General features: G+C 41.5%; 1 protein-coding gene across 10 annotated transcripts in view; it reads right to left on the bottom strand.

Moving 5' to 3' along the window:
* Positions 1–13,394, bottom strand: part of LOC132894101 (protein FAM13A-like) — an 88,665-nt gene that overhangs the window by 8,623 nt on the left and 66,648 nt on the right. For 5 of the 10 annotated variants that reach the window (XM_060933398.1, XM_060933393.1, XM_060933394.1 and 2 more), the window contains 4 exons: positions 10,321–10,419; positions 7,907–8,052; positions 4,745–4,846; positions 4,237–4,413 (listed from right to left, as the gene is read on the bottom strand). In XM_060933398.1, coding sequence (XP_060789381.1) covers positions 4,272–4,413; positions 4,745–4,846; positions 7,907–8,052; positions 10,321–10,419 — 489 coding nt within the window. In that variant the 3' untranslated portion in view covers positions 4,237–4,271. Of the gene's footprint in view, positions 1–4,236; positions 4,414–4,744; positions 4,864–7,906; positions 8,053–10,320; positions 10,420–13,394 lie in introns of those variants that run through there. The other 5 variants (XM_060933395.1, XM_060933396.1, XM_060933397.1 and 2 more) reach the window with 5 other exon arrangements.

Raw genomic sequence — 13,394 nt, 5'->3', positions numbered from 1 at the left:
GAATAAAACAGTTATTCCATTCAATCTCGTCGTACATGGATTATAGGCAACTCGGCTATCAGCTCATGTACATCCTTTAAAACTTGACCACGTAAATATAATTATTCTATCCGCATTCACGCGCTCCGATTGGCTACTCTACTACTAGGCTATTAGCTCATATACCGTGAGTAGAGAAAAACAAAATGGCGGTGTGTTTCTGAATCAACCGAGGACGAAATAAAAAATTTTTTTCTTCAAGAATTATCACGTTTCGCAAATTGTTCCTGTCATTTCGCCGGACATTCTGGATAAAGTTTTTATTGATCGAATTTGCAAAAAGTAAATAAAAATACTCCGTTTCTCAAAATCCAGTGAATGTGGATAGAATAAAACAGTTATTCCACTCAATCTGGTCGTACATGGATTATAGGCAACTCGGCTATCAGCTCATGCACATCCTTTAAAACTTCACCACGTAAATATAATCATTCTATCCGCATTCACGCGCTCCGATTGGCTACTCTACTACTAGGTCATATACCGTGAGTAGAGAAAAACAAAATGGCGGCGTTTCTGAATCAACCGAGGATGAAATAAAAAAATTTTTTCTTCAAGAATTATCACGTTTCGCAAATTGTTCCTGTCATTTCGCCGGACGTTCTGGATAAAGTTTTCATTGATCGAATTTGCGAAAAGTAAATAAAAATGCTCCGTTTTTCAAAATCCAGTGAATGTGGATAGAATAAAACAGTTATTCCATTCAATCTCGTCGTACATGGATTATAGGCAACTCGGCTATCAGCTCATGTACATCCTTTAAAACTTGACCACGTAAATATAATCATTCTATCCGCATTCACGCGCTCCGATTGGCTACTCTACTACTAGGCTATTAGCTCATATACCGTGAGTAGAGAAAAACAAAATGGCGGTGTGTTTCTGAATCAACCGAGGACGAAATAAAAAATTTTTTTCTTCAAGAATTATCACGTTTCGCAAATTGTTCCTGTCATTTCGCCGGACATTCTGGATAAAGTTTTTATTGATCGAATTTGCAAAAAGTAAATAAAAATGCTCCGTTTCTCAAAATCCAGTGAATGTGGATAGAATAAAACAGTTATTCCACTCAATCTGGTCGTACATGGATTATAGGCAACTCGGCTATCAGCTCATGTACATCCTTTAAAACTTCACCACGTAAATATAATCATTCTATCCGCATTCACGCGCTCCGATTGGCTACTCTACTACTAGGTCATATACCGTGAGTAGAGAAAAACAAAATGGCGGTGTGTTTCTGAATCAACCGAGGACGAAATAAAAAATTTTTTTCTTCAAGAATTATCACGTTTCGCAAATTGTTCCTGTCATTTCGCCGGACGTTCTGGATAAAGTTTTCATTGATCGAATTTGCGAAAAGTAAATGAAAATGCCCCGTTTTTCAAAATCCAGTGAATGTGGATAGGAAAAAAAAAAAATTATCGACTATTTATCAATTTTGTGGAATAACACTTAATTGTGCGTACAAAGTCCTTGCGTACATTGTTACTAATGAAAATCACGTATTAGGACAAGTGCATTAATATAAACCTGTGATCTGAATCACAGAATTCGTTAATTAGCTCCTTCTGACCAATCAGAGTGGAGAAAGTAAAAACTGCGATCTGATTATTATAACCATTTCGAAATTGTTCCCCCCCAGTACAGTGAACCAGGTTAAAAACGCTGGCGTATTCCTTTACACAGAAAGAAAGAAAGAACGGTCTTGTTCAGTGAAATCCTCACCGGTGTGAAGGGGAACTGAACAACAGTGACTCGAGCTTGAGGGCGAAACTTCTGTTCCTGTGGATCTGAACCACAGATTAAACCCTCGTACAGCAGAATCTCACTTTCTGTGATGCTAATACCTGAAAAGAAACCATCCGTGAAGAATCCACCTCTCCTTCACATTCGTTTTCTTTCCACTCCTTGATTTCAAGATTGAATTAATTCAGTCTGACTTTTTAGAAACTAGCTTTTTTTTTACACCACACTGTTCTCATCGCAGTTCTCCTTTAACCGGTCCTCACTTTTTATTCGTTCATTAGCGTGAGAGAGAGATGTTGTCCTTGCCAGCTGTGATTATTGCGCATGTTCCTAGTGAAATGTCTTTGTTTATACACCCTTGAAACTGTGCTCTTGTATGCCAAAGGTCATACGGTGAAGGGGGGGGGGATTTGTTCAACTTTCTTTAATATATAAAATCGAGCTGTTAAGTTTCTAGAGATGGCTGAAGAAAGCGAGCAAAAAAAAAAAAAAAGTTTGTTAAACATCGTCTCGCAAATATGTAACAAAATCGGTTGTATCCAGCCTTAACTGTACAGTCGTTATTATTATTATTATTGATGTGATGTATATTATTGTTAAATTACTCAGTAATTTTAAAAATCAGCTTGATGAGAAACTTCCCTGCGCTCACTAGATGCGTCAGTACAGACAGACAATATTACCCATAATCCTCTCAGAGAAACAGGCAAGATGTCATGTCTATACTGATCATCAGGGCGATAACGGAAACCGATTCGGACGGCACACGCAAGAAATCAGCGTGTTGCATCCTTTAAAACTTCACCACGTAAATGTAATTAATTATTCTATCCGCATTCACTGGATATGAGCAATCGCGCGCTCCGATTGGCTACTCTACTACTAGGCTATTAGCTCATATACAGTGAGTAGAGAAAAACAAAATGGCAGCGTGTTTCTGAATCAACCGAGGACGAAATAAAAAAATTATCATTACGTTTCGCAAATTGTTCCTGTCATTTCGCCGGACGTTCTGGATAAAGTTTTTATTGATCGAATTTGCAAAAAGTAAATAAAAAACGCTCCGTTTTTCAAAACCCAGTGAATGTGGATAGGGGAAAAAAAAAATTATCGACTATTTATCAAAAATCCTGACATTCTGACTTGTACAGCAACTGATCTTATATTTGTTTATTCATTCATCATCGAAAGAAGAAGTGCAGAAAACGATATGTTGCGTTAAAACAGATGTTTAACAAAAAAAAAAAAAAAAAGTAGAGTGCTGCATAAGACACTCGCAGAAAAACTGAACCATACCTTTTAATCGAGTTCACGTGATCGTAGGGAGCGCGTCGAGCTGTTCTCACTGTGAAATCAGGGCTCGTATGCGTTACAGGTGATTCTAGATTTAGCGAGGTGGAGCGGAACGTTTAATTTCTTTGCTGCAACTGTGGTGTCGTAGTCAAGTGGTGGGCTTCGAAACAGAAGGTCCCGAGTTTGATTCCCAGCAAGGACAGTAAAAAGTGGGGGGCAAAAAAAAAAAGCAAATTAAATTTGACTCAAAAAAAAATCCCTTTTAAAAGGGATTTTTTTTTTCAGGTGAATTAGGGTTGGATGGTAAAGTGGTGGGCTTCAGACCAGAAGGTCATGAGTTTGATTCCCAGCAAGGACAGTTTAAAAAAAAAAAGGAAAATAAAAGCGATTTTTAGGGGGTTCATAAACGAATGAGAACACTTCGACAAGCACGCTCTACTGTAGTCACCTTTCCCTGTCGTTTCTCACTCGCCCCCATCCAGCCTCTTATACCTCTCTACCCCGAACTACACTTATTGATCTCATCTCATTATCTCTAGCTGCTTTATCCTGTTCTACAGGGTCACAGGCAAGCTGGAGCCTATCCCAGCTGACTACGGGCGAAAGGCGGGGTACACCCTGGACAAGTCGCCAGGTCATCACAGGGCTGACACATAGACACAGACAACCATTCACACCTACGCTCAATTTAGAGTCCCCAGTTAACCAGAGCACCCGGAGGAAACCCACGCGGACACGGGGAGAACATGCAAAGGCCCTCGCCGGCCACGGGGCTCGAACCCGGACCTTCTTGCTGTGACGCGACAGCGCTAACCACTACACCACCGCGCCGCCTACTTATTGACCTGTCTTTCTAATTTAATTTGCTTTTACTGTCCTTGCTGGGAATCGAACTCATGACCTTCTGGTTTGAAGTCCACCACTTTAGATCACCTGTAACACATACATACTGGATTCGTGCATCTGGCCTTTGGTTTAAACAAACAAGCTTTCAACTGAATATAAAGTGCTGTATTTTATTAAATAGGAAGGTGCATGAGTTGACCTTTATTAACTGGCTTTTAGTTAATCATTTGAAACATCTATATTTAAAAAAATAAAATAAAAGCACCAGTGAGCATCTGATTATACGCATGGCACGTGATTCACACCCACCAGGAGGAAGGATGTGAGAAGCGACTGTGTGTGTGTCAGACGGCGATTCTGTCTCCGGCTGCACTGAGGTTGTGTTTTTTTCCCAGCATCCCTTTCAGCAGCCTCAGTCTGTCCTTCAGAGCCGAGTAGCGTTCGTATTCCTCCGCCATGATCACATGATCCTGTCTCTCTGCACTCCTTTAAAAAAAAAAAAAAAGAGGAGGATGTAATCGCTGGCACGTGACGTCTCCCCGCTATGCCTTACACGCCGATAGCTGTGTACAGTGACGACTCGGACTGAACCTTTAAACACCGTGTACATATGTGTACAGGGAAAACAAACACCTCTGTCCCTCTACAACTTTATCCATCTAAGCTTCTCTCTCGCTATTTGTGTGGAGAGGCTTCACACACACACACACTGCTGTAAATGTTGGTGGAGTTTTTTTTTTTTCCCTGTTCTGAGTTTCTTGATGTGTTTCTGAGAACCTACTGTGACTGTTCAATAAAGCTGTGTGTGTGTACGTACCTGCCATGCTTTATCAGAAAGTTCTTCTCGTACTCTTTGAGATGTCTTCTCAGTTGCCTTTTCTCCATCCTTGTCTGTTTCAGCTGCCTCAACAGCGCCACCCTACACACACGCACCCTCTTAAAGATGCATTAAGAAAGATTACATCTTTGACACTTGAATGAATCCCACCCATGTCACAAAGCTCTGCCTCCCCGTATTTTAGGCAGCCCATATAGAGGACTTTCACGTAGGGCTGGGCGATATGAGAAGAAATTATATCGCCATATATTTTTTCAAAATTTTCGATAACGATATATATATCACGATATAAATCAAATCACAATTTTTGTATTTTCTTTAATTTTCTGCTCAAAATATGAACATTACAAATTAGTAGTTCCTTCCTAATTAACAAAAATAGCTTAACAAGCCTTCAAGTTTCACAGAACCAAAACAAACTGGATGCACATTCTTTTGTTTTTTTTATTCAAATGAATAAACTGAAAAATAAAAACTATATACCATTGTTAATCATTTGTGCAAATTCTAGCAACTTTCAAACAAAGACATATTGACATGTAAGCCTTATGCTGCAAGGAGAAAAAAAGTGCAATCCTGTACGTCAGTGTGTTTAAGGTTTTGTGTAACACTTTGTTGTATGTCCGATTTTAAATATCCAAAATACCTCCACACAACCGAAGATCTCTGGCCCTTCTTTTCAACGATGTCCTCCAGGGCAGTGCTCTGACTTTCCTGTTCAGAACTCCGGTCAGTCGGCTTCTCGCTCATTTTTATAAATCGCTTTGTTGGAGAAATGCCGCGCTCCTGCAAACTTCACCACAGCCATGCTGTGCGTTGCTGCTACACGTGTGTGTTTGTGTGCGCACGCAACCTAACATGACGTGGCTCTCTTCCAACTGATTGGTTACGTGTGGTACTGTTTAGTTATGATTGGCTATTCGCGTGTCTGTCAAAACTTCGGATGAAGTAATTTTATTGAAGGCGTAGGCTTATCGTAGGGATATCGTACGTGTCTAATTTCTAATCGTAGGAGATTTTATATCGTGAATAACATCGTAATCGTAAAATCGCCCAGCCCTACTTTCACGTGACGTCATCGCGACTGCAGATTTGTTTATGTTGCCGGGCGAGCTTTTCCAGCAACCGGCACAAGTGTACGCCAAATTCAGTAAACATCTCCTCCAGATAAACTTGCAGAAATTCCATCTAAAAGAACAATGCCAGAGACCTGTAGTGCTTTTGGATGTAATAACAGACGTGGAGATAAACCTGGTTTAACTTTTCACCGCTTCCCGGAGAACCCAGAAAGACGAGAAAATTGGCAAGCTGCAGTTAAACAGGAAGAAAAGCAACATTTTATAATCAGGTTAGTGTGAAAGCTCTGTGCAACGTTAAAGTGTAGATCTGGATGTGGGCTTTAGACGCGGTGTATATATATATATATATATATATATATATATATATATATATATATATATATATTTTTTTTTTTTAGACCTAATGCTTGGTGAGACTAGCAGCATGTTTGTTATGTACTGATGATGTAGACAAGGCTAAACATCATAAAATATGCTAGATCTAGGCCCTGGCTTGTTTAGAATCAGAAGCACTTTATTGCCAGGTATGTTACACACACGAGGAATTTGACTCTGGTTCGACTTAGCTTTCATAGTACAGACAGGAAAAAAAAAAAAAACACACAGAGTGTGTCTCACTGCAGTGAACTCCAGGGGGAGAATCGCGTTTCTACAGCGACGGCCTTGAAGGCAGTGCTGGCTAGGAGAGCCAAGATAAGATTGGAATTTGTTTAGACTTAAGACGGGTAGACGTGTCCTTTTTCGCTTAACCCGCTTGTCCATTCTGGCCACCAAAATGATCCATTTCTCTTTGCAAAGCCATCAACTTCTCCATGATGCTATCAATGTTGCGACTCAAGTTCTACAGCCACAGTCTGAGTGCCGACAGCTCTGCCCACTGCCTCAAATTCATGTTGGCGGTGGGCAGAGCCGTTGGCACTCTGGCTGTAGAACTTGAGTCGCAACATTGATAACATCATGGAGAAGTTATTACTATTAGAAGTCCGCGTTTGAGCTCATCTTTGTCAGGAATTTCCCATAACATTCCGGCACGAAACTTGCCTCAAGATCAGATCAGTAGGCATCTGTACTTTTGTTTGCATCTCTGGTGTATTTAGAAATCTAAATACTAAATAGTTCAGAATGTCATAAATGTGTCCCAAATCCGGTAGCTGGTTTACCGAATGCTTTTCAAATGGAATAAATACATTTGTGGGTAAAATCAAGCACAGCGAAATTCCTCATTCATTCATCTCATTATCTCTAGCCGCTTTATCCTGTTCTACAGGGTCGCAGGCAAGTTGGAGCCTATCCCAGCTGACTACGGGCGAAAGGCGGGGTACACCCTGGACAAGTCGCCAGGTCATCACAGGGCTGACACATAGACACAGACAACCATTCACACTCACATTCACACCTACGGTCAATTTAGAGTCACCAGTTAACCTAACCTGCATGTCTTTGGACTGTGGGGGAAACCGGAGCACCCGGAGGAAACCCACGCGGACACGGGGAGAACATGCAAACTCCGCACAGAAAGGCCCTCGCCGGCCACGGGGCTCGAACCCGGACCTTCTTGCTGTGAGGCGACAGTGCTAACCACTACACCACCGTGCCGCCCAGCGAAATTCCTACTCTGCATTTAACCCACTTGAAGCGGTGAACATGCAGACAGAGAAAGAAGTGTGCAGAACAAATACGTTTATGGGTAAATTATATAGCTCCGTGCTGCCTGCATGTTCCAGCTTTTGGATGTCATGTGATCTGCTGGTACAAAACACATTTTTAATCGTTTCAGAGAGATTGTACTGACTACAGTCGTCTTGATTTTCATGATAAACTGTCGCGGCTCTGTTTGTTTCTTTGCCGACGCCGCGTGATAAACAAAAATCTGTGACGTCACTAAAAGTCCTCTATACTGTCTATAAAAATGACTGGCAGGAGGTGCATCCAAACACACAGTCTTCCAGTCCGGAATGCTTGTTGTTTCATCTTTGACACATCTACCAGGTTATTTGAATAGGTAAGGAATAAAAAAAAATTTTAAAAAAAAATATTGCACGTTTAAGTCTTGTGCTCATACCTGTTAACTATCTGCGTCTCATTTGTGAAATCTGTTTCTTGCGTGACCATCTGGGCGATGAAAACAGGGTTAGTGTCGTCTTCTCCCAGCACAGGATTCATATGGACACACCCTTCTGAGCCTCTCTGCATTTCACGCACGCGTGTCTAGACAAGTGTTAGATGTGTGCTCGTTTCAGTACAGTGTGATGTCTTAAGATTATTACTCGTCTGGCCTGCCATCAAAACAACCAGGACGACCAAAACTGAAATGTGACGATGTGAGGGAGGACCGACCTCCACGACTCGTTGTTTACAACAGGAAACTCAACAAAGGACTAAATTTTGCTCCCCAAGCAAGGGAAGCCCGACCCAAAACATCGATCAGAACTGAATTTGCATGATAAATGAGAGACAATTCTAGTCAGAAGAAAGTGTGTCAAGTTGACCGAATTATTAATTTGTTCGCAAAAAATTGACAATACAATGACCAAGTGTTGTACAGAAGGTCTAGTTCTTTCAAATAAAACAATCAGAACGGAGGGAGGGAGGGATGGGACACGATTTAACTGAAGAAATAAACAAATTGTTGACAAGAAAATCAAACAACCAAGTTTTGTTCCTCAGAGGAAGATCAGAACTGGAATCGAATGAGAAAATCAAGTCAGACAGGAGATACAATTCTCGTGAGAGGCCTGGGAAACTCGTTAATTTGGCCTCATTAGCAAAAACATTTGACAAAACAACGACCAAGTTTTGTGCGCAGTGACGAGTTCTTTCAAACACGACAATCGGAATGGAAATTCGTGGAGAACTGATGGATAGATGAGCGAACAATCTTGGCCAAATACTTTAACATACACTACCGTTCAAAAGTTTGGGGTCACCCAGACAATTTTGTGTTTTCCACGACAAGTCTCACTTTTATTTCCCACCATAAGTTGTAAAATGAATAGAAAATATAGTCGAGACATTTTTCCGGCCATTTTGAGCATTTAATCGACCCCACAAATGTGATGCTCCAGAAACTCAATCTGCTCAAAGGAAGGTCAGTTTTATAGCTTCTCTAAAGAGCTCAACTGTTTTCAGCTGTGCTAACATGATTGTACAAGGGTTTTCTAATCATCCATTAGCCTTCTGAGGCAATGAGCAAACACATTGTACCATTAGAACACTGGAGTGAGAGTTGCTGGAAATGGGCCTCTATACACCTATGGAGATATTGCACCAAAAACCAGACATTTGCAGCTAGAATAGTCATTTACCACATTAGCAATGTATAGAGTGGATTTCTGATTAGTTTAAAGTGATCTTCGTTGAAAAGAACAGTGCTTTTCTTTCAAAAATAAGGACATTTCAAAGTGACCCCAAACTTTTGAACGGTAGTGTATTGCGTGATGTAATAAGGATACATTTCTCTCAGCATGATTCCTTTAGTTTTTGCATTTTCCATATTTGCACCTGTTCTGTGAGTTTTGCATAATCCTGCATCGTCATCCTATTGGTGGCGTAGCAGCGCTCACACACACACACAATTCCTGACTGCCAGACTTTAGTTATGGCCCTCTACCCTCTACCCTTTTTCAGCTCACTTCAGCCCGACACGGCTCACGTTTTGACTACCCAAAACCAGCACGACTCAGCTCGCTTCAGCCCTGCTTAGCCCCTAAAACTCGCACCGTTTTGGAGTGGGGCTGAAGCGAGCCAAACCGTGCCCAGTGAGGCTGGGGGCGTGAGCAGACACTCCCCTGTGCACTGATTGGTGAGGAGGAGTGTCCTCACACGCCCACACACGCCCCGCGAGCACGCTGGGATCTGTAAACACCGTAGACCCGGAAGAAGAAGAATTACGAATTACGAGAATTTCTGAAGCCTTATGCGCCTCGCCTCATCTATACGCTCTTGCCAGTATCTGTTGGCGTTGTCGGTGACAACAAGCCACAGCACCAAGACCAGCAACACTAATGACTCCATGTCCTCCATGTTTATTGTTTACTATCCGGGTCGTGAGACTACCGCTTAAAAGATCACTGATGTCACCGTTTGCGCTGCTTAACGACATCACGTGACGTCCACCCACTTTCGCTAACTCCACCCAATGTGTCCACCCACTTCCAGCCAGCACGGTTCAGCGCGGTTGTAGTCGAAATGCAACTCCAACAGCCCCGCTCAGCTCGACTCAGCCCAACTCAGCACGGCACGGCTCAGCCCAACTCGGCCGCGTTTGTAGTGGAAAAGCGGCATTATAGTCTCTCTTTGGTCAGAACGGCACTAAACTGTCCAGGTCACAGTACTGGGTTCTAAAGATTGTAGTTTTCAATTCATAAGCAAAGAATTCTTCACAATGTGTGATTTTTTTTTTTTTTTTTTTCCTGTGACAGGTTATCATAAAGTGTAAACTCAGGTCAGTATATTACGTGTGTGATAAAGCCATACAGTGGTAGAGGGGGGTGTGTTTGAGCTGTAGAAGGCCTGCTTCACTACATGGTAGTGCTCATATAGCTCTTTCACCACGCTCCTCTTCTCTTTAGAACTCTGCAGAGGAAAGAAAAAAAAAAAAAAATCACACACGTCATATAGCAGTGCATCGTTCTAAACTCGAAGTGGATTAAATGCACATAATTTAGAAAACCATCCGTTCTCATACGCTACAGCGTTACTCATTATGTTAGAGGTTTTTCCACTTAAAAAATTACAGCTGAGAAACAATTCATCATCATCAAGGAAATGTTAAAGTTCCGTTCTGTCTCGACATTCTTAGAAGAAAATTGTGATTTTTTTTTTTAAGCTCTTAAGGCCCGGTCCCACAATACCTGCAACTATAAATAAAATCGGTCCCTTGCAGTTTATGTGGTTGGTGGTCACACCAGACCGATAATTGATTGATACCTATAGATGACTTGCACCCACGTGATCAAAACGTGCTACTTCATGAGTGTCCGCCATGATGGTGGATATACAAAGCAACTCGGATGGCAGACACAGTGCTGAATTTTCTCAGTATTACCACGATTTGAACAGTCGCGCGAAGATTCGATACAAAGAGAAGATAGATGTGTGGTTTTGACCCATATTATTTTAAAAAGTCAGACTTTTGTGAAGATAAGATGCTTCTACCGACCATCGAGTACCCAGATATCGTGTTCTATCTGGTTCGGCTGCCGAAGAATCAAGTCCGACCTTGGACGAAACGTAGCCCATGTTCTGAGTGGGAGCCCAGTCTGGATTGTTTCTATCGTATAATTTTTCTGGCGCTCCTTGAAGCGAAACGGTAATACACGTGTTAAAATTACAGCAACAACCGACCGAGTGAACCATGACAACAGAACGCTCGTTTTATAGCAAAATTCTAGCAACACAAAATAAAATTCTTCCATGATATTATCGAGAGAGCATTTGAATCTCACTTGAGATAAAATGATCACTGCAAACACGAGCTGTTTTGGTTTTAGTCCGTTAGATCAGCCCTGCCGATGTTGTTCAGCCGTGCTCTGCTCGTCTCCTCTCCGTACGAAGCCTCAGAGTTTCCTCGCCCTCTTTCCAAATCACGGACGGAATTCTAAAAAAAATCGGAATGTGCCACGGTCACGAGTACTGTTGTGACCACAACCGTATACAGCACAAAGATATGGCAGAGCTAAAAGAACGCTTAAAACAGTGGAAAAACAAAGAGAGTCGCACACGCGTGACTATGTTTTGTCTGGAATGTCGCTTGACACTGCATTCGTATATCCGCCGACATCTGGGTTCCTATTTTGCTTTGACGTCACTTGCAAGTCAAGGATAGCCCAGGCCTGGACCTGATCCGATAAAACGTGACATTGTCCGAGCCCGTGCTAATTTCCCCGGACATCTTTGTACACCCTTGTTGCATCATGAAGTCACGGAATACGGATTCACGGAAAATAAAAAATAGAATACAAAAGCACGGATCTTTTATTCACAGATGTGTGATTATTTTCTGTGAAATATCAATAGTAAATTAATAAAGTAAACATATAAATGCAGGCGAGATATTTTAATTATGAACTTCGACAGTCCAAACATTTGTTTTAGACTTCTTAATTTTTTTTATCCATGATATGAAATCCATAACCAATCTGTAATATACTGAAACGTCCGTGACCAATCTGTAAATTATTAGCGTCTGTGATGCATCCGTATTAAAATCTGTAACCACTCCGTATTTTGTATCCTTTTTTATTATATTTCCGTAATCCGTGACCTATCCAGTGTTTCCCCCAGCACTTTCCAGGCAAGGCGGCTGCCCTGGGTAACTCGACCGCCCGCCCTAGCAAGGTTCCAAGAAAAAAAAAAATGCGTCCAAAAAAAAAAAAAAAACGAAGTGGTAATGCATTTCAGCGCAGGGACTGACAGCTAGACTAAACTGCGGCACCTAGTGGTTGGATATATTACTACGCCATATGTCCTCGAGGCCATATTTACAAACATTTTAATTTTAAATTCAACGGTTCAGCGGGAAAGTCGAGACGTTGCCATTATCGTCGGTGGAATAAGAAGGTAAGTTGTATTTGTAACTGCTCATCTAAACGGTGCATTTGCACTGTTACAGTGAAATTTAATTTTCATGTACTAATATAAGTAAGATAATATAATAATATAATTATATAGCCTAATGCTATATAATGTTCATGTGCTAATATAAGTAGGCCTAATATAAATGTATTAAGGTAGGCAATATAAATTATGGCTGTAGGCTACATTCGTGGGACCCTTCCGTTATTTTTGTTGGTCCACCCAGCGAGATTACTCTCATTGGGTCCACCGGAGGAAAACAGGGAATGGTCACGCAACTTTTTTTGTGGAAGGAAGGGGCAGCTATTTAGTCTGGATGTTATGAGAGAGGGTCATGCATTTTCCTCCTCAACAAAAGGGGAGGGTAATCATAGGCTAGATGGCAAAGCCATACATTTTTCGCCGTTGCACACCAACATTCCTCTGATGGGCCGTAAATAAATTATAATAGTTAAAAAAAAACCTCTGTCCCAATGATTGCATGATTGACGCTAACTTGTTGCTTCCTTTCTTGCGTGCAGTAAATGGCAGGGAAACAACAAAAAATATCGGTTTGTTACTTTTTTCTTGCTGCTGTACTGAGAGCACTTTTATTGGCCAGGAAACCATTTTACCTCAGTTTTTGTAAGTAGTTGTGACATTTAATTTCAATAAATACCTATTTTACAGTTCTACACAGCTTTGTTATTATTGTAGTACTACTACCCCCCCCGGACTATCTGTGCAACGTGTGACGCGTTACAGCCCGACAACCCCCCCCCGGACCACTATCCGTGCCGCGCGTGATGCCCACCGAAGACTCACCACCTTGACTAAGCAATTTTCTGCGGGAAACACTGCTATCCGTGTTGTTATATCAACCACCGGAGCGTGTGCATGGCAGTGTTGTTTTTGGCAGCAATTTTTGATTTAGTTTTAGTCTTTTGGACGAAATGCTTATTAGTTTTAGTCACATTTTAGTCAATTCCATCCTT

The sequence above is a fragment of the Neoarius graeffei genome, chromosome 11, assembly GCF_027579695.1.
Source record: "Neoarius graeffei isolate fNeoGra1 chromosome 11, fNeoGra1.pri, whole genome shotgun sequence".
Taxonomy (NCBI): Eukaryota; Metazoa; Chordata; class Actinopteri; order Siluriformes; family Ariidae; genus Neoarius; species Neoarius graeffei.
This window is presented reverse-complemented; position numbering and strand designations above follow the sequence as displayed.